This window comes from Cyprinodon variegatus, unplaced genomic scaffold (assembly GCF_000732505.1).
Source record: "Cyprinodon variegatus isolate N-32 unplaced genomic scaffold, C_variegatus-1.0 Scaffold797, whole genome shotgun sequence".
Lineage (NCBI taxonomy): Eukaryota > Metazoa > Chordata > Actinopteri > Cyprinodontiformes > Cyprinodontidae > Cyprinodon > Cyprinodon variegatus.
Genome location: NW_015151250.1, coordinates 240,181 through 263,240, shown reverse-complemented (window position 1 = coordinate 263,240; position 23,060 = coordinate 240,181). Strand labels below are relative to the sequence as shown.

Below are 23,060 nucleotides of genomic sequence, written 5' to 3'. Positions count from 1 at the left end.
GGTGTACTATTCCTTTAAGGTTAATACACTTAATTTAAGAATTTTTAACTTATTTATAGATTGTTTTTCCAGTGCATTACAGAGTTAAGTAGCCATTTGCTCTGCCTTTTAAAAATAACAAGATAAAAAATAGTTACATTTGTTATAATTGTTCTCTTAGAACGTTATGAAAGAAAAGTGAAAGGTTTATAGTGAAGGGACTTTGGCTGTGTTCCTCCCAGAGGCAACAGAGAGGAGGGCAGCAGCACTCGACAGGCAAACGAGTCCTAGCCAGCAACCTACAGCCCTCCTAACGCTGGAGGGAATGGCCCCCCACCGCCGAATACAAGAAGCTTTCCACTGCAAGCTCAAGGGACCTGTGGTGGTGGACAAGAAGACTTTGGTGGAACTCCAGAACTTTCAAACAGTGAGTTTGTTTAAAACCAACAGCTTTGCTACCCGACTCGTAGAAGTAATGTTGTAATCCTTCTCCGCGCTGTTATTTGCTTTGTTTTTCTGTCCTAACTGTGAAAGAGGGAGTATTTGGTCATTGCTTGTTTTGGATGCCCCCCTCCTCTCCACCCCCCACACGGTAAATGGCATTGGCAAAGCATGGAGTGCCATTCTAAGACTCAGACTGCCTCTTTGGTCAAAAATATTCCCCCTTTTCAATGCTACACATCACTCCCAGGGCAGCACACAAAGGGCACTCTGTCTCTGAATTGGAATAATGTGTGTAGGGGACAGAAATAGAGTCTGTTAGAAGAGGCATGCTTCAGTAGAAGAACTATGGCCTGTTAGGATGGGCAGACATGCTGTGGCTGGAGGAGGGACAATTATATGCCAATCTTTTTAATATAGTTTTATAATAACATGTTACCACAGCCTTAGACAGTTATGGCTTAGGTTTTCTCAGGAGTCAAAAGTAAGAAAGAAAAGGAGACACTTGAAATAAAACACAGAAGCAATTGATTTGAGCTTTGCCAGAAAAAACTCCTTCCAGTGAAACATCATTTAAAAGCAATTCTGTCTCTGTGATGTAGAACTATGGTTGAAAACTTGAAGTTTAAAATAATGAACACTGGGAAAATTCGATATCTTGATAATTCATTTTTTCTTAAAATAAGTGCGTTTTTTCTTGAATTAAGGAGGTAAGTGAGACACTTTGCCAGTGGAACGAGAGAATTTACATTTAAAATAAGAAAAAAACTATTTCATTGTCTTATTTCAAGTGTATATTATCTAATTACCTTATTTTAAGAGTAAAAATTCTCAATCCATTGGCAAAACATCTTATCAACCTACTCAAATCAAGGGTAAATACACTTAATTTAAGACATTTTGACTTATTTCTAGATCGTTTTTGCAGTGAAGCTCCTTTTTCTAATGCAGAGTCCAGATTAGATTCTGATCTTAGAACCCCAACGTGTCGATTCTGCCTGTCACTCTTCCGTTAGCAAAGGAATTGATGATTTATGGTTATATTTTATGTTTTTTCTCTTTTCTTTTATGTTAGTGATTTTTTGCACTGTTGTTTATATCTTCCTGGTACCTAATATGAATATTTGTACAGAACAGGGAAGAAGCTCTTACTTCTTCTATCTTCTTCCTTTTTCGTTTTTGGTGTATAATGATACAATTATGATTAAGATATATTGTAATGACTGTAATCATGTCAACCGTGAAAGAAAGAAAGAAAGAGTATCTTTTATTGTCATAGCTTAATTAGCATGGTTTTGCTTTAGTAACCTTATATAGCCGTTTATGTGAGGATTCCCTAAAGCAAAGGTTTTGAAAGTGGTGGGTGCGCCCCCTAGGAAGGACCTAGTGTAATGCAAGTGCTTGTTGACATGTAGAAGATGAAAGTATGGAAGAACTGGACCTTAAATATACTGGCAGGGGCAGATTTAGGAAATTTGGGGCCCTAGGCAAAGACAGGCAGGGGGCCCTCTTAACTGATACAGAAATTTGATTAGAATAAACATCCATTATTTGTTCTAGGTTGTGTCCCTCTCTTCTTGTAGCTTTTCTTCTTGTTTTCCTCTCTATGTTTTGTACTCAGCTGACTTTTCATTCTGTCTCTAAAGGAATGAAAGATTTTTTCCAAGCACTAAGCTCACTTAGCCGATTGCTCCTTCCTGTGTTTCCAAAAAGGCGACGGCAAAAATAAATAACCCAGTCCTTCTTTTCACTGTAGACAAACCGTGATCTGCTTCTCTGTTCTCCATTTTTCATTTGGATGAAATAATAGCTGCATGAATCATGACAGCAGACAAGATAGAGGAGAGCAGGAGGCGGGGTTACCAATCTACTTGCTCTGGAGAGCAGAGTTCGCTGCTTTTAGATGATGTCACCAAAGTCTCCAGTAGTAGAAAAAAGTTGCTAGATTTGGCGCTAGTTTTTTTAAAATAAAAATGCTAGAGGGGTCTGGAAATTCACTAAATATAGCTACAAAAGCAGTAAGTTTGCAAGCTGAGACACACTTAATATTATAAGCGTTCTGATGGCATTTTAGAGAAAGAATTTTGATCAAAAACATAATTAATTAGCAGAAATAAGGGATAGTTGTATTAACCATACATGTAAACAGAGTTTTATGGGGCCCCCAGGAACTTGCCTAATGTTAAATCCCTCCCTGTGTTCAGAGCCTCTTCAGTTGCACACATTTAGACTCTCCAAATAAGCTGACATTCATGTTCTTGCAGTGTGCAGGGAATGTCATGTCATGGATCCCCCTGGAGGTCAAAACTCAACCTACTTTCAATATAGTTTTGCTTCGACAAATCTAAAGTCTTGTCAAATTTTGTCAAGCATCTCCACTAATTAATAACCATGTTCCTTTTCCCAAACTACTTATAATCAACTCATCTTTGAAACCTTTAATATATAGTTTATTTTCAGTTTCCTTGTTAATGAAGAGAGAAAACAACTTAGTGAAGCCGTTGTTGTCCCACAGAGAGCCATGTTTCCCTGTAATATTTGAGCTCTTTCTTTGCTTTCAGCCACCTGCTAAAGGAGCTTTCCTCAGAGGAAAAGGGATGGATCAGTCAACAGGGAGGTTCACAGCCCAAATAACTGGGATCTACCAGTTTTCTGCTAACGTCCACATCGGTAAGTCACAGTAACTTTCCTTTATGTATTTTTTTTTGCACAGTAAAGCCTTAAATCCCCCAATACACCCACATACGTGTTCAGACTCTTGCAAGCAAATTATAAGGAGACAGAGGGTGTTTACATTGACCTCACCCTCGCACTTATGTGGATTCTGTTAAAAATGTTAAAACATCATCATCATCCTTATCCACACATGTTGAAAACAGCCAAGGAATGGCTTTGATTCAGTTTTCAAGCGAGGAAAGCCTAGCATATATTATACCTGTTCACCGTGTCGATATGCAGCGCATAATGGAGAAAACACAATTTTTTTTTCATTTCTTTTAGATAATTTTTTAGGCTCTAGAGGCCTTTAATCTTGGGATTTTTGGAAAGTAAGAAGGCAGTGGCAAAAGTTACAAGATCAGGACTCAAACCTGGCACTGTAACGTCAAGGAGCAAAGCCTCTGAATGTTGGTCAAACCCTTAAACCCTGGCCACTGATGCGCCTGCTTTTTTCGAATTCGAATAAGACATTTTTATGTTGTAGAGATAAAGTTATGTGACATGAGATCAATGGAAATATAAATTAGGTTCCATCTGCCCAAAAACTAAAATTGGAGGGTTATTCATTAGTCCTCTGAGCAGTGTTGGGCACGTTACTTTGAAAAAGTAATTAGTTATAGTTACTAGTTACTTCTCCCAAAAAGTAACTGAGTTACTAACTGAGTTATTCCACAATAAAAGTAACTAGTTACTAGTAAAAGTAACTATTGCGTTACTTTTGTGTTTCTCGCCCCCGTAACCCTCACCACCTGGCCCCCACCTTCTCGCCGTGTGTTCCATCCATCCATCCATCCATCCATCCATCATTTGATCGTTCACGCTCTCCGTAGTTCCCCTGTGGCGCGATCACAGCGCGGCTGTTACGCGCCTTTAGCGAGCATGCGCATTTCCTGTCGCTTGTGCGGTGAATCGTGCCGCCTGCGCTGTGCGGAGATGCAGGGGAAACCGTATGTGATGGGGAAACGCAGCTCGCTGGAGTCCTCCTCACTCTCCATCTCTCTTTTCGTTAACACCCGTAACCAGTGTTGGGAAAGTTCTCTTTCTACAGTTCCAAAAAATGAAATAGTTCATAGTTCTTTTTTTTTTTTTTTTCATATATTGCTTAATTACACCATAGCCTACTGTAGAACCACAGACAGCAATTATTTTATCAGTTGTAACACTGAAACTGTGCGTCAGATTTCATCTTCATATCCAGTTTTGAATCCTTATCCAACCAGGGTTTACATTAGCATTGAGGGGACAGCATTTCCCCATTGTTGCTTTAATGCTTTGTTGCTGTCCATTCACTTCACACTAGTAGCAGCTGCAGCTTTCACCCCTACAGTATATTCTCAAAAACATCAGGAAAAATGTGCTGCTTGAATGGTCTTTTTTATGAGGAATTATTAAAAGAAAAACAGGAAAGTAGTCTTTAAGGTGTAAATGTTTTTGTTTTTTGTTTTATTATTTTTTCCATTTGAAATTTCATTTCAGTACATAATAAAAAGGAATCCTGGAATCCTGGAAAATTATACCAGGCAGATTTAAGTGCGGATTTTTTTACTGAAAGCCGGCGGTCAAAGTTTGCAGAGAAATGTAAGATTGTTGCCATCATCCTCACTGACCACCTGGTCATAAAACTGTTTTAAGTGATCATACTGCTGCTTTGTCGCATCCACGGTCGTCTCCATGCTGCTGTGGCTTCCACGCTGCATTTTGTTTTGATGACGCACGCGGCTGTAGGCTACGACGCTGGTAGCTGGTGTTGCCAGATTGGGTGTTTTTCCCGCTACATATTAAGGCCTGTTTACGGTGTGATTTAGCCAGGGTGTTCACCTGGAGGGCTCTATAGAAATCTGGCAACCTATTGAACGAAGTTGAACTGAGAGAGCGTGTCGTTCACAGACACCAGAATGAACGAGTTCACAATAACGTTCATCAGGCAATGATGCAGTACGTTCAGTTCACATTCGCCCAAAATATGAACGAGTTCATGAACTTTCGTTCAATGAACGCGTTCAGGCACAACACTGCCTGTAACAGCCAATCTCATCCTCCCCTCTCTCATGACGCGCGCACGAGTCTTATCATGAAAAAAGGTTCATTGTGCGACCTGAGTAACGTGCAGTAACGGGGTGTCGGCAATTGTAACTGCGTTATAGTTACATTAAGTGTAATAATTTTGATTACTCGTTACTAAAAAAGTAATTAGTAATTAGGTCAAATCATCCCTGACATAGGTAACCTGTTGGATTTGCTTAAGAGGAAGCCTAGGATATGACCCATGGATCTGGATGATCTAAAGACTAAAGATCTAATACCCCATTAACTTTAGCCTGAGATAACTGTAGTGCAACTGGAATGCAACTGAACTGGACCTTGCCAGACACAATCAAACCGTGCTAAATATAGTTCCAGTTCAACATTAGGGCTCAGCACAGTTAATCTGAGGCTCGGTTCTCTGCTGACAAAGACAGATGAGCAGATCGTGTCATTTCCTATTTCACTCAGCTGACTCCTTCCGCAGGTTTCCTGACGTTTTCGGTTTTGCAATTCACAGATCTCTGCAACTGTTGCCATCACGAACTTCTTATCAGTCTATTAACAATAAATGGTATCAAAAGAGCGTTGTGCGACCTGGGATGATGCAGAGACTGAGGCTCTCATCGAGATTTGGACAGAGGATACTATCCAGGCACATAAGTTCCCGAATGTTAAGGGCGCCACCATTTTTGTTTGCATAATTCCCTCTTTGAGAGCTGTAGTATCAGACTCTGATAGTAGGCGAGGAACCGTGCTAGCGTAATGTGTAAATGAACGTAAAAGCCAAGCTCGGCATGGTTAACTACCAACAATGAACTAACTAATAATTAACTAACAACAATGAACTCATAAAAATATTTCACCCAAATTTGAAGAATTCTGTAATTCTATGAAAACAAATTCCCATTCATTATTTGGTCTTAGTTGATTTTAACACAAACCTATAAAAAAAAAAAAAACTTACATATTTATTTAAAGTACATAACTGTCAAAGTTTATATATTTAGAATCAATAAACTATACTATGATCATATTTATTTCAAATACATAAAGTTTATTCTTTCGGTGAATAATAAACAAGTTATCTTAATTCAATTCAAATATTAAACCTTATGTATTTAAAATATATAGGCTTGTTAGTATTAATACTGAGTAAGTATACTTTATTATTCTAAAGACATAAACCTGATTATTATTTATTTCAAATAAATAAACTTGATTATGCAAATGGATTTGGATCATGTAAGGTTTATTTAGGGGTGTTAAAATTACCCCAAAATTTAACATTTACATAAATCTTAAAATCTGAGTGAAATGTTTTTGGGTGTGTGTGAAGTGTTACAGAAAAAGACTAAATGCTACCAGAAGCTACATCTTAAATCTTTTTTTAAATGTTCAGAGGTGGATTATCCGGGTCCAGAAAGTAAAAATCCTGCCTTTTTTTTCCTTCATCCTGTTCACTTAACCAGGTGATTAAATCCTCAGCTGATTATTCTGAGCTGGAAATGAAAATGGTTCAAACTGATTTCTGTACAGTTCTTTTACTTTCTGGACTCGAAATATCCACCTCTGAGTAGTTTGTTACAAGGAAAGAGAGATTTTAGCCCGTGGTAGGATTTTTATGTACCTCATAGCTCTTTATGTGCTGACGCCAGCCTTTGTATGTATGGAATTTGCTTGATAATCCATTCAAAGCTGCAGTTTTCAATGTTAATGGCACACTCTTTTTTAACCACACTTTTATGTGACTTCTAATAAATATGTTTGCATAGATCACTGAACAATCAGCTTATTTATCATTATCTTGTGTGCATCTGTCAAGACATAAGTTAAAGGAAAATTCCGGTTTTTAACACTTTTAGCCCATTTTCTGTAGTGTCCAGGATGAAATCGAATGATCGACACCAAAATTTTAACGATTGGTCCTGTCTCTGCTATTTGGCTCATGCAGAATCCCCCCCTGGCTGCTTCAGAATGGCTTCCATAGTGCACGTCCGATAATGTCCTTAAAATAACCTTAAACGTTCTTTTTTTAAAATATGCTACTCACCGGGTCGTCAGTTCAATGACGTTCCAAAAATGGTTTCGTGAAGAAAAACCGTTCCTGTCTTGTTTTATTTAGCATTTTGTAAATCCCAGAACCATTTTTTCCGATACATCACAACCGCTTATAAACTTCCGCTTCCCGTTCGAATCTGAAGCGTTGCACACTCCAGACCACTAGTTGGCGACGGTATCCTCTACCGTCAAACTCAAAGTCCAATATGTCCTCCTCAAGAATCCACCTTTCGTATTCAATTTTCAGAGTTTTTTAAAGTGTTTAACAGAGACGTTAGCACCTCGACGTCGGAGTACACAGAGTGAAGCATAAACACTTGGGCCTTGCGAAAAGACTACAACTAAGCGTAAACAGGCCCCATTTCCGTTTCCGGTGGCGGAGGGATATTGACTATTCCAACAGAACTCAATGGGATTTACAAAATGCTAAATAAAACACTACAGGAACTTTTTTTCTTTACGAAACGTTTTTGGAACGTCATTGAACAGCGCTGACGACCCGGTGAGTAGCATATTTTAAAAAAAGAACGTTTAAGGTTGTTTTAAGGACATTATCTGACATGCTCTATGCTAGCCATTCTAAAGCAGCCAGGGGGGGATTCTACATGAGCCAAATAGCAGAGACAGGACCAATTGTCAAAATTTTGGTGTCGATCATTCGATTTCATCCTGGACACTACAGAAAATGGGCTAAAAGTGTTAAAAACCGGAATTTTCCTTTAAGTTTTATTAGAAAATTCATTTCAGATTCATATGAGCCATAATCATTCAAATTTAGAGAAAAAAAGGCTATTCGTATTTCAGTATGTGTAATTAATCTGCATGGGTTTTTCTTTCTGAAACAAGTTTCTTTTTTTACAGTATTACTTATAACCCTTTGTATATCTTATTATTATTTAATTCGTTAAGGATCCAGATGTATAACACACCTGGAACAGTCGTGTCAATATGTGTGGATAAATATGTTGAACTGTTTGATGTTAACATTTCGCTTCTTTGCAGATCACAATGAGGTGAAGAGGAGCAAAAGCCAGCTTAAAGCCAGAGACAACATCCGTGTGTTGATCTGCATTGAATCCCTCTGCCACAGATACACGTAAGTGTTTAAAAAAGCAGATAAACCCGATGATGATTTACCTCATGTCTAAAACTAAATCGAATGTGAATTGCCAATGTATGGGTATAGTGTTTTCATTCGGTATGGTATGAAGGTAAGTAAAGCCGTAAATTCCATGAATAAAATGTAAGAAATCTGCAGAGAAACTGCACTTTGCATGCCTGACATTCCTATGTAGACAGTTTGTTTATTATTGCCTTGTAACTGTGAAATTTAAATGGTGTTTAATGCTGCCTAGACCTTCACTGGAATTTATGAGCTGTTAAAGGTGTTGTCTGTTACACTTTGTATGGGATCAGTGTGGTATTTCCTGTATGGAAGCAGCACACTTTTTTAAAGGAAATGTCCCCTCATTTAAGGAAGTTGTCCCTGTCGCCAAACTAATAGTTTAACTTTATAGACTCACCTTTGACACTATAGGCAGCCTGTTACATAAAACAGTCAGAGTAGAATGCCCTTATTTGGGATTTTGGAGTCAGATAATGAAGAACAAATTATGGTTGGTCTGCATGGAGCAAAAAAAAAAGCAGTGCAGGTCTTTGTTCTTTCCCGTATTTCAAAATCGCTGTTTATACAAAGTTGGAGAAAAAGGTTGAAATGAACTACTCCCCGAAGTCTCCCTAGAGTTCTACCGACACTCTTCTAGTGTGGTACAATAAGGGAGAAGTATAAATAATACTATTATGATGGGTTGCTTAACCCAAAAGAGTACTTAGCTTTTGCTTTTTGAGCCAAGACCCCAGTCTGTCTCCCACTCCCACACATGAAAATGAGGAAAATGTAATATGAGGTTCATTGGGATGGCAATTGGAGCAAAGACAAATGTGATTAATTCGTAATAAAAATGTAGCATTTTCCACTTAACACAAGCCAGTTTTCCCACTGACTGAGGATAGATTTTAGCTATCTATGCAACACAAAACTGAATCAGTTAAAGAGAAACTGTCAAAAAATGGGCCTGTTTGTTGCAGGAAGCTCTTGTCAATCTAATGTAGCTTTGATTTACTCGTTATCTATTTTTGAAGCCAGAGTAATTTAAACAAAACAACATATTATATAATGCTCCGCTTTTACATACAAGCACACAGGAAGGTCATGTAAAATATATATTTATGTTCAACTCCATGTAATGGTAAGATAGATTGAAAATGTATTTTTAGTGAATATCAACAGACAGAAAAAAACAATTTCTTCATTGTATCATTGTCCTTAGGTTTTTAATATTTTGCTTCATTTATATGTCTGTTTTTTCTTTGTTGTTTATGATATATATGTGTCATGATTTGGTAATGGTTAGTTGACCCAAAAGCAAAAGCAGGGAGGCAGAGGTGAATTTCTTGTGGATTTAATGATGAGGCGGGTAATCCAAAGACCAAATACAAAAACAAAGTCCAAAAAAATAGGAATCCAAAATCCAAAAATGAAAACAAAGTCCAAACTAACAGGAAACCAGGAGTCCAAAAATGCAATAATCAAAACAAGAAAACAAGTCAAACGAACCAGAAACCGTGGAGACATCAGGGAAATCACAATCACAAGGAAGAAGGCTCAGAGAGACGGAGTTGGAGGAAGTTTGACGAGGACCCAGCAAAGAAGAACTGAACAGAGAGTGTATTTAAGGGAGACTGAAACAAAGAGAGAGCTAACAAACAGATTGGGAACAGGTGTGCATAGAGCAGAACAGAAAAGGAGCTAGGAAAAAAGGAGAACACAAGAGGGGAGCAGAGGGCAACAAATAAAAACCTAGAAAACTGAAAATAACCAGAAAACACAACAACATAAAAATGTAAACCACTAGGACTATAAAAAAAGGAGTAAAGCAAAACTGAACACTCAAAAGAAAACAAAACAGAACCAAGACTAAGTCAGTAACTGAGAAAAAAACCAAAGAGCAAAACAAAATAAGACTAAAACCATAAAAAAACTAGAAAACAAGGAGCAAAGCATAACTAAACATCCAAAAGAAAAACATAACAGAACAAGAACTCTAAATATATATTGTGCAAATGCTGCATATTTGCACCATATCTATTAATGCTCTCAATCTTCCATATCAATGCATTTTTTGCACCATGTTTTTTCCCTCAGACAGTTTACATTTGATCACTGCTGGACTTTATAGATTGGAAATGTTCATTTCCTGTCTGAAAAGCTGCAGTAAACGAAATTTCGTTTTGTATGCACTCTTTGATCCAAAATAAAACTAAAAGTCGTCTAAGTCACATTGTTCTGCTGCAATTTCCTCATTTATGGATCAGTTCTTTTTGCTAATTTTTGCATTTGGTGCATATTTTCCGATATAATTTCATGTTTGATTTCTTCCTTGTGTTCCTCCTCTGTCTTTCCTCCCTCAGCTCTCTCTTCCGTCATTGGTCTCAACTGATACTTATCCTGATTGCTCAAATGTGCCTGGTCTGACTTCTTCCACACGTCCTACCCATATAAGCTCCATTTTTTCTTCTGAATGTGTTGGATTCTTCCATTTGCTTCATGTTTCCCTACTGCCTGCAATGGGGACCAGAGGCCTGATCCTCTTGCACAGAGACTGAATGGTCTTTAGAAAAGGGGGCCCAACTCCATTCTCAGTCCCTTAAGCCTTGCAAAGAGCTTTTTGTCCTTCTCAATTACTTTAGCCTGGATGACGAGCAAGTTCTATTTTGAGCACCCAGTCTCTGCTTCCACCAGGGAAGGCATGAAGCAAAGGTTGACTAGATACTCAATGGAGTCATTCCACAGTATGACAATGTTCTCAGTCAGGATGAGCAGCTCCCCCACCCCTGACTGTTAACAGTGTTTCCTGCTTCCCCCTCTTGAGACCTCAGAGTTTGCAGGAATCACTTTGAGGTAATTGATAGTCCTTCTACTTGGCCTCACTAAACTGCTTCCAGGCAATTGTCCTTACAGCACCTCTTAGCTGGCACAGGAACCCAACAGACTAACTAAGCCTATCGGGAGGCCTAGCTTGACAGCAGCCCTTACTGCCAGTGTCCACCATGGGGTTTGGGGATTTCAGGCACAACAGTTACAAGTGACTGCTAAACAAAACACGGTCCACTTAGACACCATGTCCCAAGCCTCTTAAGAAAAACTCCCCCAGATGTGGAAGTTTATTACTTCCCTGACCAAAGACCCTGTCTGACATTCACAGCAGGCTTGATTTGGACTACTGAGTCTGTCCATCTTCCTCCTCTTCCAGTTTATCCAGCTCACCACCACTTTGAGATTTGTGAATGCTATCTCTTCAGCCCCTCTCTTTACCTGTTTATCTGAGTGTCCAAGACACATGACCAAAAGTCAGAAGATACTGCTCCTAAGTCGAACATTTAATTTCAACCTTGAGTGTCCGCAAAGTGCAAAGTGTAATGATGGTTGTATCTTATGCTTGAACATGGTTTTCAACATGGTCAATCCATGACTTGAACTTAAGTCCAATAATGAAAGACCATTCCTACTGAATACACTCCTCAGGCTTCACTGTCACTTCTAACAGTTGCATTGAATTCTCCAACTAGGACAGGCATCCCCAAACTCGGTCCTCAAGGCCCGCTGTCCTGCAGGTTTTAGAGGTTTCCTTGCTTCAGCACAGCTGATTTTAATTGAAAGCTGATTAACAGGCTTTTGGTCTACTGCAATCATTATAACCAGCTGTGCTGAAGCAGAGAAACCTCTAAAACCTGCAGGACAGGGGGCCTTGAGGACCGAGTTTGGGGATGCCTGAACTAGGAGATATGCTCCCCTTGGTCCATAGGCCAAGACAACAGTCAGACCCCCCTCCCCAATCAAGCCAAATGTTAGATCCATCAGGGTGAAACCAGACACAAGACAGCTAAGCTAGGTGGAGACAAGCAAACCCATGACCACCCTCCCCCCACAGGTTACTCAGAAGTACAAGAAAGTCCAGCATCTCTCATAGAGCTGAGTTCTAGAGTCCAGGCTATGTTTAAACATGAGCCAGACTCCTTTTAGGCAGTATCGCTCAACCTCAAACAGAAGCTTAGCCCGAAAATTCTCTGCCTTATGCTTCCCAATTGTCTTCGCTCCCGTCCCTCATGGTTCCCTCTGCAGGTGGTGGTCCACTGGGGTTGTCGCTTTATGTCACTTCTTTGGGCTTTGCACACGCAGGTCCCTAAAGGAGTAACAACACCACCAGGTGCTTGCCTAAAAACCTCAAACAAAGATCTGGCGCCAGGATGAGGTCCGGATTCCACCATGCCAGGCAATATCAATAGCATCGCATTCTTGGTCTTTGTGTGGACTGTCTATCTTGGGAAACCTGAGAACATTGTCTCTGGGATAATCTGAGCACTGAAACCCCTTCACCACATTAAGTTGGTGGTTCAAAGAGCAGCTCATTTGCTTTGAGGGTCTTTTAACCATCATCAACTCACCATATAATTCTTGAGTATTTAGGTCCTACAAGCAGCCATCAGATCATGTCAGATTGGGTGAGGGGCAAACTGGTACAGAAAACTGACCCATGCACATGTACAAGTTGCTCACATCCCGTTGGTGTCCTGCAGATGTGCGTCAATGTAAAACATATTGTTTAAGTTTTCTTCCTACCAATGAATGTGCCATAGCTGTTTATCTACCATCAATGGTAGCCCTGCTACAAGCCTGTACATTCATGGCAGTCTCTGCTGTGGGTGAGGAGGTTTGGTAGGGATGTGGTACAGCGGGAACAAGGGGATGGACCTGTAAAAGGTGCTCATTCACATTTTCAGGCAAAGTCCACCGTTTTCTCAGAACTCGCTGATACAGCTTTGAAGGAGCAGTTGATGGAGTAATTTGTTTAACTTTAGCAACCTTGAAAAGAAAAATAATTTTCATTGGGAACATTGAATAAGAATGACACCTTGTCAAGGTTTGGTTGTGGTTTGGAGGACCCAAATGCAGAGGCAGAGAGACTGAGGAGATTTTTAGGAGGTTTAACAGGGCAAAAACAGTACACAAAGGCAGGAATGAAAAAATCCAACTAATGATGAAAAGCAAACCAGAACTATGGAGACATCTGGGGAAACCAAACACGAGGAGCTAGGGAGAGATGAGGTAGGTAGACAACAGCATGGGAGGAGAGCAAAGACAAGGAACCAACAAAGAGGGAGAGCAGAGGGAGAGCATATGTAGCTGACAGAGACAAAGGGAGGGCTAACGAGCTGACAAGGAGCAGGTGTGAGAGGAGACAACGAGGGAGCCAAGGGGAAAGGAACACACACACACAAGAGGGCAACAGAGGACAACAGAAAAACATGAGAAGAAACATAAATCTAGAAATTACAACAAAAAAGGAATTAAACCAATGAAACTATGAAACATGGAGCAAAGTAAAGCACAATAGAAACAAGACCATGACATTTTATCTGTTACCTCTCCTGAAGTCCCTACATTGGCTTCCTGTTGCCTCCAGGATAAATTTAAAAATCCTGGTCCTTACCTTCAGGGCCCTTCATGGACAGGCGCCTGGCTACATGACAGGTCTGATCCAGCCGTATACTTCGGTCCGTAGCCTACGGTCTTCAGGTCAAAACCTGCTTATGGTTCCTCGGACCCGTTTTAAAACCCGAGGAGACTGGTCCTTTAAAGCGGTGGCACCCCGTCTCTGGAATGAACTTCCCCTGTCCCTGCGCTCTATGGACTCAGTGGATATCTTTAAAAATCTTTATTCAATTACTTATTTTAGCTTTTACTGCATTTTATCTTTTTTTTTTATTGTGTTATTTATATGTTATCATGTGAAGCACTTTGTGACTTTGTCTGGGGAAAGTGCTATACAAATAAAGTTTACTTACTTACTTCCAGATTTGCAGCCTCATAAAGCACAATAAGGCTACTGTCTGCCAGTACATTGTTATTTATGGTAGGCTAGACCCTCCCACAGGTTGAAGAATAGCGGCTGATTTAATTTGTGATTTTTCAGGCTTTTATTTTTTTATGATTTTGGTGCGGCAAGTTAATAGGTTAAGATGTCATTTTTTTTTGTTGAATATACTTTAACTGACCATGGAAACTGATATATTTAAGCATCTTTTGTCATATTTTCTTTACAGTTCTCTTGAAATGATTGTCGGATTAGAAAGCAACAGCAAAATATTCACCGTCAATGTTCAGGGACTGCTTGAGCTACAGGTGAGAGAAAATCCAGGATAAAATGGTCAATTTATTTTTCATTAACAGTCGACCTTGACGATACTCTATGTGTGTTTCTCTGCAGGTTGGCGAATACACTTCCATATATGTGGATAATGCAGCAGGTGCTTCTATTACAATACAAAGTGGCTCCGATTTCATGGGTATACTGCTTGGTGAATAGCCTCCCTCTGAAGAAGAGCCTCCTCCACACCATCCACTGGTGTCACATGGTTCTTTGTATCTTTGAATGAATTGCGTCTCAAAACCATGACACAAGACAGAAACCACATGGGATTTTTGAAGGAAAGATGAACGGCTAAAATATTGACAATACTGCCCCTCAAATGGTGAGAGGACACTTTGAAGAACTTCAAGGCTGTTTGTTTTTCACAATGCACTGCCACTTCATGGGAAACTTGGATGCATGCTGCCTCACGTATAAAATAACCTGAACATTACAAGGAGATTATGTTTGCATCAGTATATTATATGGCTTTTTAAGACCTGTGCAGTAAACCAAACATTATTCTTGTTCACTGTAAACCTTGGAAAAGCTAAAGAAAATTCTATTTCACAGTCATCCTTATAATATATATTGGTATGTATTTGTTTTTTCTACAGTGTTTGTCATTTACACAACTTTGAGATGGTATTTTTGAATTTTAAAATCACAAATTTATGTATAAATATATGTATATTATATGGTGCATAGACTGTGAGTACACTGGATGTTTGATGCTAAATAGGCCTCATTAGTTGGCAACATACAGTCATCGGAAAAACTAAGTAAATCCTTGGATTCAATTGGTTGAATCTCCCCCACCACCAATTCCTGTAATTCCAACACTTTTATTAGTAATAAGTGTCAGTTTTCTTCTATACGGCAGAGGAATACCTTTGGTCTTTTCTCTTTACAACATTACTGAAGTTCATTGAGTTTTATTGGCAAGCGTACCTATCGAGGTGCACCATACAGTAGGATTTCAATCAAGCAGGGGTCAGCGATCGGGAGGGCCATTTCTTTCTATGCCTTTTTTAGTTGAATTGCTGCTGTGTTTACATCATTTGCATCTTGATGGGTTAGACAAACTGTCTTTGTGTATTTATGCAACAAGCCCAAACCAACACACCTCCAATACTGTGCTTTAACATTTTGTTTGTACAGATACATTGTGTTTGGTATGGCAAAACATAGGCTGTTCCAGGGCACAATAACTAAAAATCTTTCAAAAACTAGCATTTTATTGCTAGGGAGATTAGAAATTCATCAGTCTTTCTAACTTGTACACAATATTTTTTTTTATTTTTATAAATTGTTGATGTTGGACCTAAAAACAGCTTTATCCATTCAGACCACTTTAATTAGCATTTCCATAACTAGTGGTGGGTAGTAACTAGTCACATTTACTGGAGTAACCTTTTGACCAAAATCTACTTTTAGGACTTGTTTTTCTGTATCATACTTTTTACTTTTACCTCAGTAATATCGTAATATTTCGCTGCTCTTCCTTGAGGAAAATAGGTTTTTTAGTTTTTGCTTTTTGGAGATCACCAGGTTGGTGCTTATGCTAGGTTGAAGTATGAGGCAAACAATACTTCTTCCAGAATTTAACCTTTGTGGGGAAAAAAAGGCTCTTGAAAACAAATTAGCAAAAATAAAATAGAAACAGTACTTTAACTGTCAGATTTATGTTTTGTTTGAGCATGATTTGCATTAATAAATAAAGGAGCTGTGGGTTTAAATTGAAAAGTTTTTTTCTGTCAGGCCAAGCCAGCTAACCTGACTCTGCCAGATGGATTTGCTCCGCATATCCATCTGGAAACCTTCCGTAGAAGTAATTTTGGAAAGGGCCGAAAATACTGGTTAGCTGATTGGCCTATGTTGGTGATAGACGGGCCAAATAAACCAATCAGATCAACGAAGCATATGACGTACTAACAGAGCGACGACGAAGAGGAGCCAATTGATAGATCAAACTCTTGTTGAAACCAGTCGGGAGAAGAGCAAAAACATCTTTTCCTCTGAGAAAAGCCTCCAGAGCAGTGTTTTGCTCTTCTTTCAGTGAAGAAATACTCTGTAATATCGATAAAACTTGCTCGATAGCCATGCTAACGCTAGTTTCATCGTCTCAAGCCGCCATGTTCTTTAGACTGAACTGTCGCGCTTCTCGTTGCGTCACACCTCAACCCGCCTCAAAGCCAACGCTGATTGGACGTTCGTTTGGTGAACAGCTCCAAATTTTCTTCAACGGAGAGTCTCCAGACTGATTAGCGAGTGAAACCTTGAAAGCTCGCGAGATCAGGACGGTCTCACAAGGCTACAAGCCAGCTACTCAAAGATGAAAATTTATTGACTATGACCATAAATCCTGTGACATTAGGGTTAGTAGATAGCAGATTAATGAAGCGAATCCATGATTGCATCAAATGGAGTTACTTAATGATGGGTCATAGAATATAATGTAACACATGTAACAGACCCATTTTCTTGTTCTCTTTCGACTTAGCCGATACTTATCAAGCTATACTTGTATCAGTCATGACTTTATATTTATATCAATTTTTCTGTCACGCATTATCCCTGCCTTGGTCATGAGGGGTGCTGGTGCCTATCTCTAGCTGTCAATGGGCAAGAGGCGGTATACACCCTGGACAGGTTGCCAGTCCATCGCAGGGCAACATGGAGACAAACAGGACAAACAACCATTCATCCACACACTCACACCTAAGGAGAATTTAGAGAAGCCAATCAACCTAACAGCCATGTTGGACTGTGGGAGGAAGCCGGAGTACCTGGCCCAAGCATGCACTGGGCGAACATGTAAACTCCATGCAGAAAGAACCTGGAACCTGGAAAAGACTCTTATAAAAACAAGAAAACAAATATAGAAGGAATTTGGTATGTAGTAATTAGATGTAGGTAGAGCAGAAGGTTTCACTCAAGTAAGAGTAGCATTATTTGAATATATGTTTTTACTCGGGTAAGTAGAAGGTAGTCCTCCGACAAACTACTATAGTAAGAATATAAAAGTAAAACTGCTTCTCAAGCACTTAGAAATAACTGGCTTGTGTTTTATGATTTAATGTTCAACATTCTGTAATCAGACAAAGAGTTTGGGGGGAAATCTGGTATTTTAAAATATGAATTTAGATAAAAATGAATACAAATCGATGACATGATTACAACCATTCCTAAAAGTACATTTTGTTACTGAGTTCATGTGACTTGTTACTAGTTGCTGAGTAAATGCAAATAGTTATTACCTACCTCTTACGCACTTAAATTAAAGCCCCAGATTATGTAATTCCATATTGTGCGGTTTGTGCTGAAGCAGTGATTGACTTCACTGCTTTGAGACAGAAACTTTTCCTTAGTCTCTTTGTTTTTGCTCTAATGTTCCTGAATGGTTTTCCTGATAGAAGTGGGACAAGCAGTGCATTCGCCAGGTTGGGATCCGTAGCAATAGTGGCTCCTCTTTTAACTTCTACTGCATGAACAAAGTCCTGTGGAGGACAACAAACCCTTGTCGTTTTCACCAATCATGCCAAGTCGTTTCTTGTGCCCTGCAGCTGAGACACAGGATGCTCTAACTTTCAGCACTATAAAAAGTTTGTGAGCAGCTGATTAGTAAGTCCGATTTATTTCAGCTTTCAGTTTTTGGACCTTTGTTACCGGGTGGGAGGTGATGCAGCGCTTAGCGTGCTACCAATAGCATGCACTTTAAATTACTCTTTTGCTTTAGGCTCCATCTCAGATTAAGACTTGCTTTAAAACCCCTTTCTTTTTCTGCTAGCTAGCAATGGCATTGTTGAGGATACAAAATGCCATTAAGGTTAGCCAATAAGACAGACGGTGATATGGATTGGTAGGTGGGAGTTTGCGATATTCTGAAAAAATCCCCAAATAAAGTTTTAACTGTTTTTTAACTTTTTTTTAATAGTTCCCATTCCAAAATATGTATGTATATGTATGGGTCATTTTTGCCCTCTGCATATTCTGTTGATGTACAATTCAGATAACATCGACTTTTTACTTTGATTCAATGTCAATTAATTCAAAATAAATGCTGGCATATACTACCGTTTTGAAGAGCAATCGATTTATCTTTCAACAAAATTTGATTCCGAGAAGCTGTGGTTACTGATCATGGTTTATGTTCTGTTCTATGGTTCTATGCAACAAAATGTGTTGCTAACTATTTACAATAAAACGCAGCAAGAACTTGCCAACAAATACCTGTATGCTATTTATTGTTGATATGGACTCTAATGAGAATATCAGTAACATCAACATTTTATATTTTCTTATTGGTTGGATCTCAGTTATTACCTTTTCATATGTGTACTATCTTAATACACTACAATTACAAATAAAGCTGCTCTCGTTCTTCTACTATTCTTCTATTTTTTCCACACAACTTTTTTGTCATCTATTAAAGTATTGGTGAAATTAAACAAAGTTGTAGGACAGTAACATATTTTTGCCAACAAAATGGAAAGGGTATATGAGTGTATGGATTTAATTTAGACAATTTTTTCTGAAAGTAATCAAATCCCCTCTAAAAAACGGTTTACAAGCTTCAGGAACTCAATAAAATTACTCTACTGTTGAGTCAGCAAAACCATGAGGAGCCTCCATTTTAAGTCTGTCTTACAAGGGAAAAAAAAGAAAATAGCTGCAGTATATCCCTCTGTCCCTTAAACTAGTCAACTTTTCCACCATTCAAATTTAAATGTAAGCTAAATTTTTTATTTATATAATAAGGATGTGTTTATTGTTTAAAGGTGGGTATAAAAAAAATATTTTGGGCAGTTTTTAAAATAACTCTTAAAAATAAAACCCCTCGTCTGCTATAGCTTTCAAAAAGACATCAGAGGACGTTAAGTCAAAAAGAGATAGAAGTTTCGAAATGCAATTAATTTCTTTAAAATTTAGATAAAACCTTCTTCCATAAGACAAAAAGAAAGACCCATGTTTCAATGGCAACCAAGTTTTATTGCATGAGTTGTGGTTTTTTAATGTGATGCACAGTGTTTTGAACCAACTGGGTGTTTTGGAATCATCCACAACTCTTCTTGTCATCTCTCACTTTATCCGGGTCGCAGGCGCAGAAGTCTAAGCAGAGATTCACAGACTGTCCTCTCCAAAGGCACCTCCTTCAGCTCTGCTGGGGGAAGCCCTAGGTGCTCCCTGGCCGGCAGAGAGACATAACCCTTTCAAAGTGTCCTGGGTCCTCCCCTGGGCCTCCTCCCAGTGGGACGTGCCTGGAACACCTGCCATGGGAGGCATTCATGGGTCATCCGAAAAAGATGTCCGAGTCACCTCAGCTAACTTCTCTGGATGTGGCGGAGAATCAGCTCTACTCCAAGCCTCTCCAAAAGGATTGAGCTCCTCATCTGTAAGGGACTGCCCAGCGACCCTGTGGAGGACGCTCATTTCAGCCGCTTGTATCTGGGATCTCGTTAATTCAGTCATGATCCAGATTTCTTGACCATAGGGGAGGTTAGGAACATAAAACGACTAGTAAATTGAGAAATTTGCCTTTTCTTTCAGCTCTCTCTTCACCATGACAATGCATCTCCTGCTCCATTTCTCCCCTCACTCATTAAAAGGACCCCAAGATCCTCCAATTGAGGCAGGAGGAATTCTCCTCAACAGGGTTCTGAAAAAAAAGTGACATGTTTAATTTTGTTTTCTTGATTAAATCTTCCTCAATCTTTTTTTTTACTGCTGTCACCTGCAGCACTTCGATTGAAAGTCACAAGTGGTTGTCTGAGAACGGGATAAGATATCGGCCAAATCATTATCACAAAGAATATATTTGTAAAGCAACATTGAGAAAAAAGCATACAGCGCAATGTAAATTCTGCAGTGCTTCACTATAGAGTCCTGCACGCGTCGAGTTTTACCAACCCGCACCCGCCCGAACCCGTTAGGATGACGACCGAACCCGACCCGCAGATATCTTCAATTCAAATCCGAACCCGACCCGTTGATATTTAACCTGCAACTCGACCTGCAACTACCCGCCCGCACTAAAAAAATATCCGCCCCACCCCGCATACCCGTTTATTTTTATTTATGTATTTTTCACCCGCAAAACAGCATTTTAGCGGGTGACCCGTCGGGGACCCGCAGGTACCCGACCCATTGCAGGACTCTACTTCACTATCAGAGACGGTAGGGACTGCGTCCAATTTAAACTTAAAAGATGTTTATGTTTATTCCAGTTCTGTGTGTTAAATATCTAGGTGTTTTTATGTAAATGTGGGTCTTTTAGATCAATTTTTGTGATTTTGATCATGTTTCACATTTTATTGTCACATACTGGCGCTGGTCTTGGTCTTGACTCGGTCTCGACTTCCCTCAGTCTTGGTCTTGACTCGGTCTCGACTTCCCTCAGTCTTGGTCTTGACTTGGTCTCGGACCCTAAAAGTCTTGGTCTTGTCTCGGTCTCGATACACTCTGGTCTTGGTCTTGTCTTGGTCTCGGGTTAGCTGAGCTTGACCACAACACTGTCACAAACAATCCAAGAGTTTTCCCCCCCCCAAAAAAGAGAAGAATAACAATCTTTACCCCAATTCTCGACCACCAATGAAGAAGTGTAGCTTCTGAAATGCTTAAAGTGCAGATGAGAGTAGATCAGGTAAAGTTTAAGGTTCGTGGAATCAGATCCTTTGCAGCAAAATCAAATGTTTTATATTTCCAGTGCTGATGTGACATGTTGTGTGGAACTTGTGGCATGGAATGCAGAAGGTTTTCCTGCAACTGAAGAGCTGCTGGTTCAAATCCCTGCTCAGTCACTGTGTCTTGACCAAGGACACCTGACTCTCATTGGTGAAATGTTTATGGTGTTCAGATGCCTTAGTAGTGCCAGTTTATGGCAGCCTCATTGCTGTCAGCGGGCCCCAGGGCAGCTGTGGCTACAAGGTATCAAACTGCATGGGATTAATTACCACTGTTATGCTGATGATAGTCAGCTATATTTGTCCATCAATCCTGATGTGTTTTCAGTACTGTGTGGTGTTAACTTTTGAGGATATACACCAGTGTTAGATCAATTTAACCCTGATAACTGTTTCTTTTAAACTATTAAGTGTTTTAATCTCCTCTAGAAGTTGAACTTACTCCAAATTTGCTTTGTTGATTGTTTTATTAAAATAAATATGCTATAACCTTCTGCCTTCCCTATACATGCTCAAAATCTCAACATCAAAAATCTATCACTTAAACCTAGTAAATACACAATTAATGAGTTTTAAGTGATTTGAAAGCCGAAATAAAAAAAATACTAAACTAAAGTACATTTCTACCTTTTTCTTGTCTTCTGAATCAGCTGTCTTTAGGTCATTTTCTCAATCTGGTGTTAGGATGATGATGTAAAAGTTCTTGTCCCAACATATTTTACCCATATTTGTTCTTCGAGGGGTTGCTTAATTATGCTTAATATAATGTGTCAAACAATCCCAAAACAAGTTGGATCTATTAAATAAATTTGATCAAAATCGAGCAAATTTCAACTGCTGCTGTCATTCAGAAGCTATTACAATTCTGGTTTGTATTGCTGTTCTCATTGGCTTTTTTACATAAGATCAGATTTTTGTGGGTGGTCTCAAAAAGCCCTAATAGGTTCTTAGACTTTATGGCTTTAACATTTAGCAGGGCAGTAAAATGAGCTGTTAGCATCATTGCGTGAATTCCCTTGGAAGCTTCTCTGCGAGGCAAGGATACGATGCCAAGTGTCACATTCAAACCCGAGGTCCAACCACAAGAGCGCCACACCCCCGTGCTGTTTCAGCCACCTACTGTAGAGTATTTTTCTGGCAGAAACAGTCTGTTTGCTAAAAAGTGCAGCCATAATTTGTAAAGAAAACATCACATTTTTATTCCTTATAAATGGACTAACCGAAGATTTGGAGGCGCCACTTAAACTATGCTTATTTTCCACATATACCAAGAAGTAAAACAGTGACAGGAATATATATTGATGTTGAATAACATATTTAAGATCTACAGCATATTATCCGAGCAGGATTGTTGAAGCGTGGCCACTTTGCATTTTTTCGTAAGCTGTATCTGTCAACATCTTTAACTGAGCGGAGATGATAGATGATATAATATTTGCCTTTTCACTGCTCAAGAAGTAGGAAAGTGACACACACTTGTGTGTTTTGATTGTCTTAAGTTTTTTTTTTTCCTAAATGTGCTTGATGACAGCTATGTGAGCATGCCGTAACGCATTCGCTGCCCTGCAGTGGAACGTGGAGTCTGCCAAAGTGCTTGCAAAACCACCCTGCACCATGAATTTGACAGGAATTTCCCATTGCCCTATTATCAGTATCAGACAAGCTGAGTGATTGCAATTACATCTGCCTGAATGCTAAGAGCAACTGCTCTTTCCTTTTTCCCCCTTAGAGAAGTGAGGTGTAATGAAAGGCCCCATTGTGAATCTTTGAGGTTCTTGTTTTCCCCATATAACAACATATTTAGGCGGTATGGCTCTAATGAGGCTTTAATTATGAGATTCCTCTTCCTTAGCGACTGGCTGAATGGTGAAGGCTATACCCAAATCCTTCTGTGTGTAGATTCAAG

The 23,060-nt window shown here is 39.3% G+C and overlaps 1 protein-coding gene across 1 annotated transcript in view; it reads left to right on the top strand.

Annotated features, from left to right (window-relative positions):
- Positions 1–16,199, top strand: part of LOC107098649 (adipolin-like) — a 61,708-nt gene extending 45,509 nt beyond the window's left edge. Inside the window, exons 4-8 of the mRNA XM_015396421.1 lie at positions 222–406; positions 2,982–3,090; positions 8,224–8,317; positions 14,386–14,464; positions 14,550–16,199. Of these exons, the coding sequence (XP_015251907.1) occupies positions 222–406; positions 2,982–3,090; positions 8,224–8,317; positions 14,386–14,464; positions 14,550–14,648 (566 nt within the window). The 3' untranslated portion in view covers positions 14,649–16,199. The remainder of the gene's footprint in view (positions 1–221; positions 407–2,981; positions 3,091–8,223; positions 8,318–14,385; positions 14,465–14,549) is intronic.
- The last annotated feature ends 6,861 nt before the right edge of the window (positions 16,200–23,060 follow it).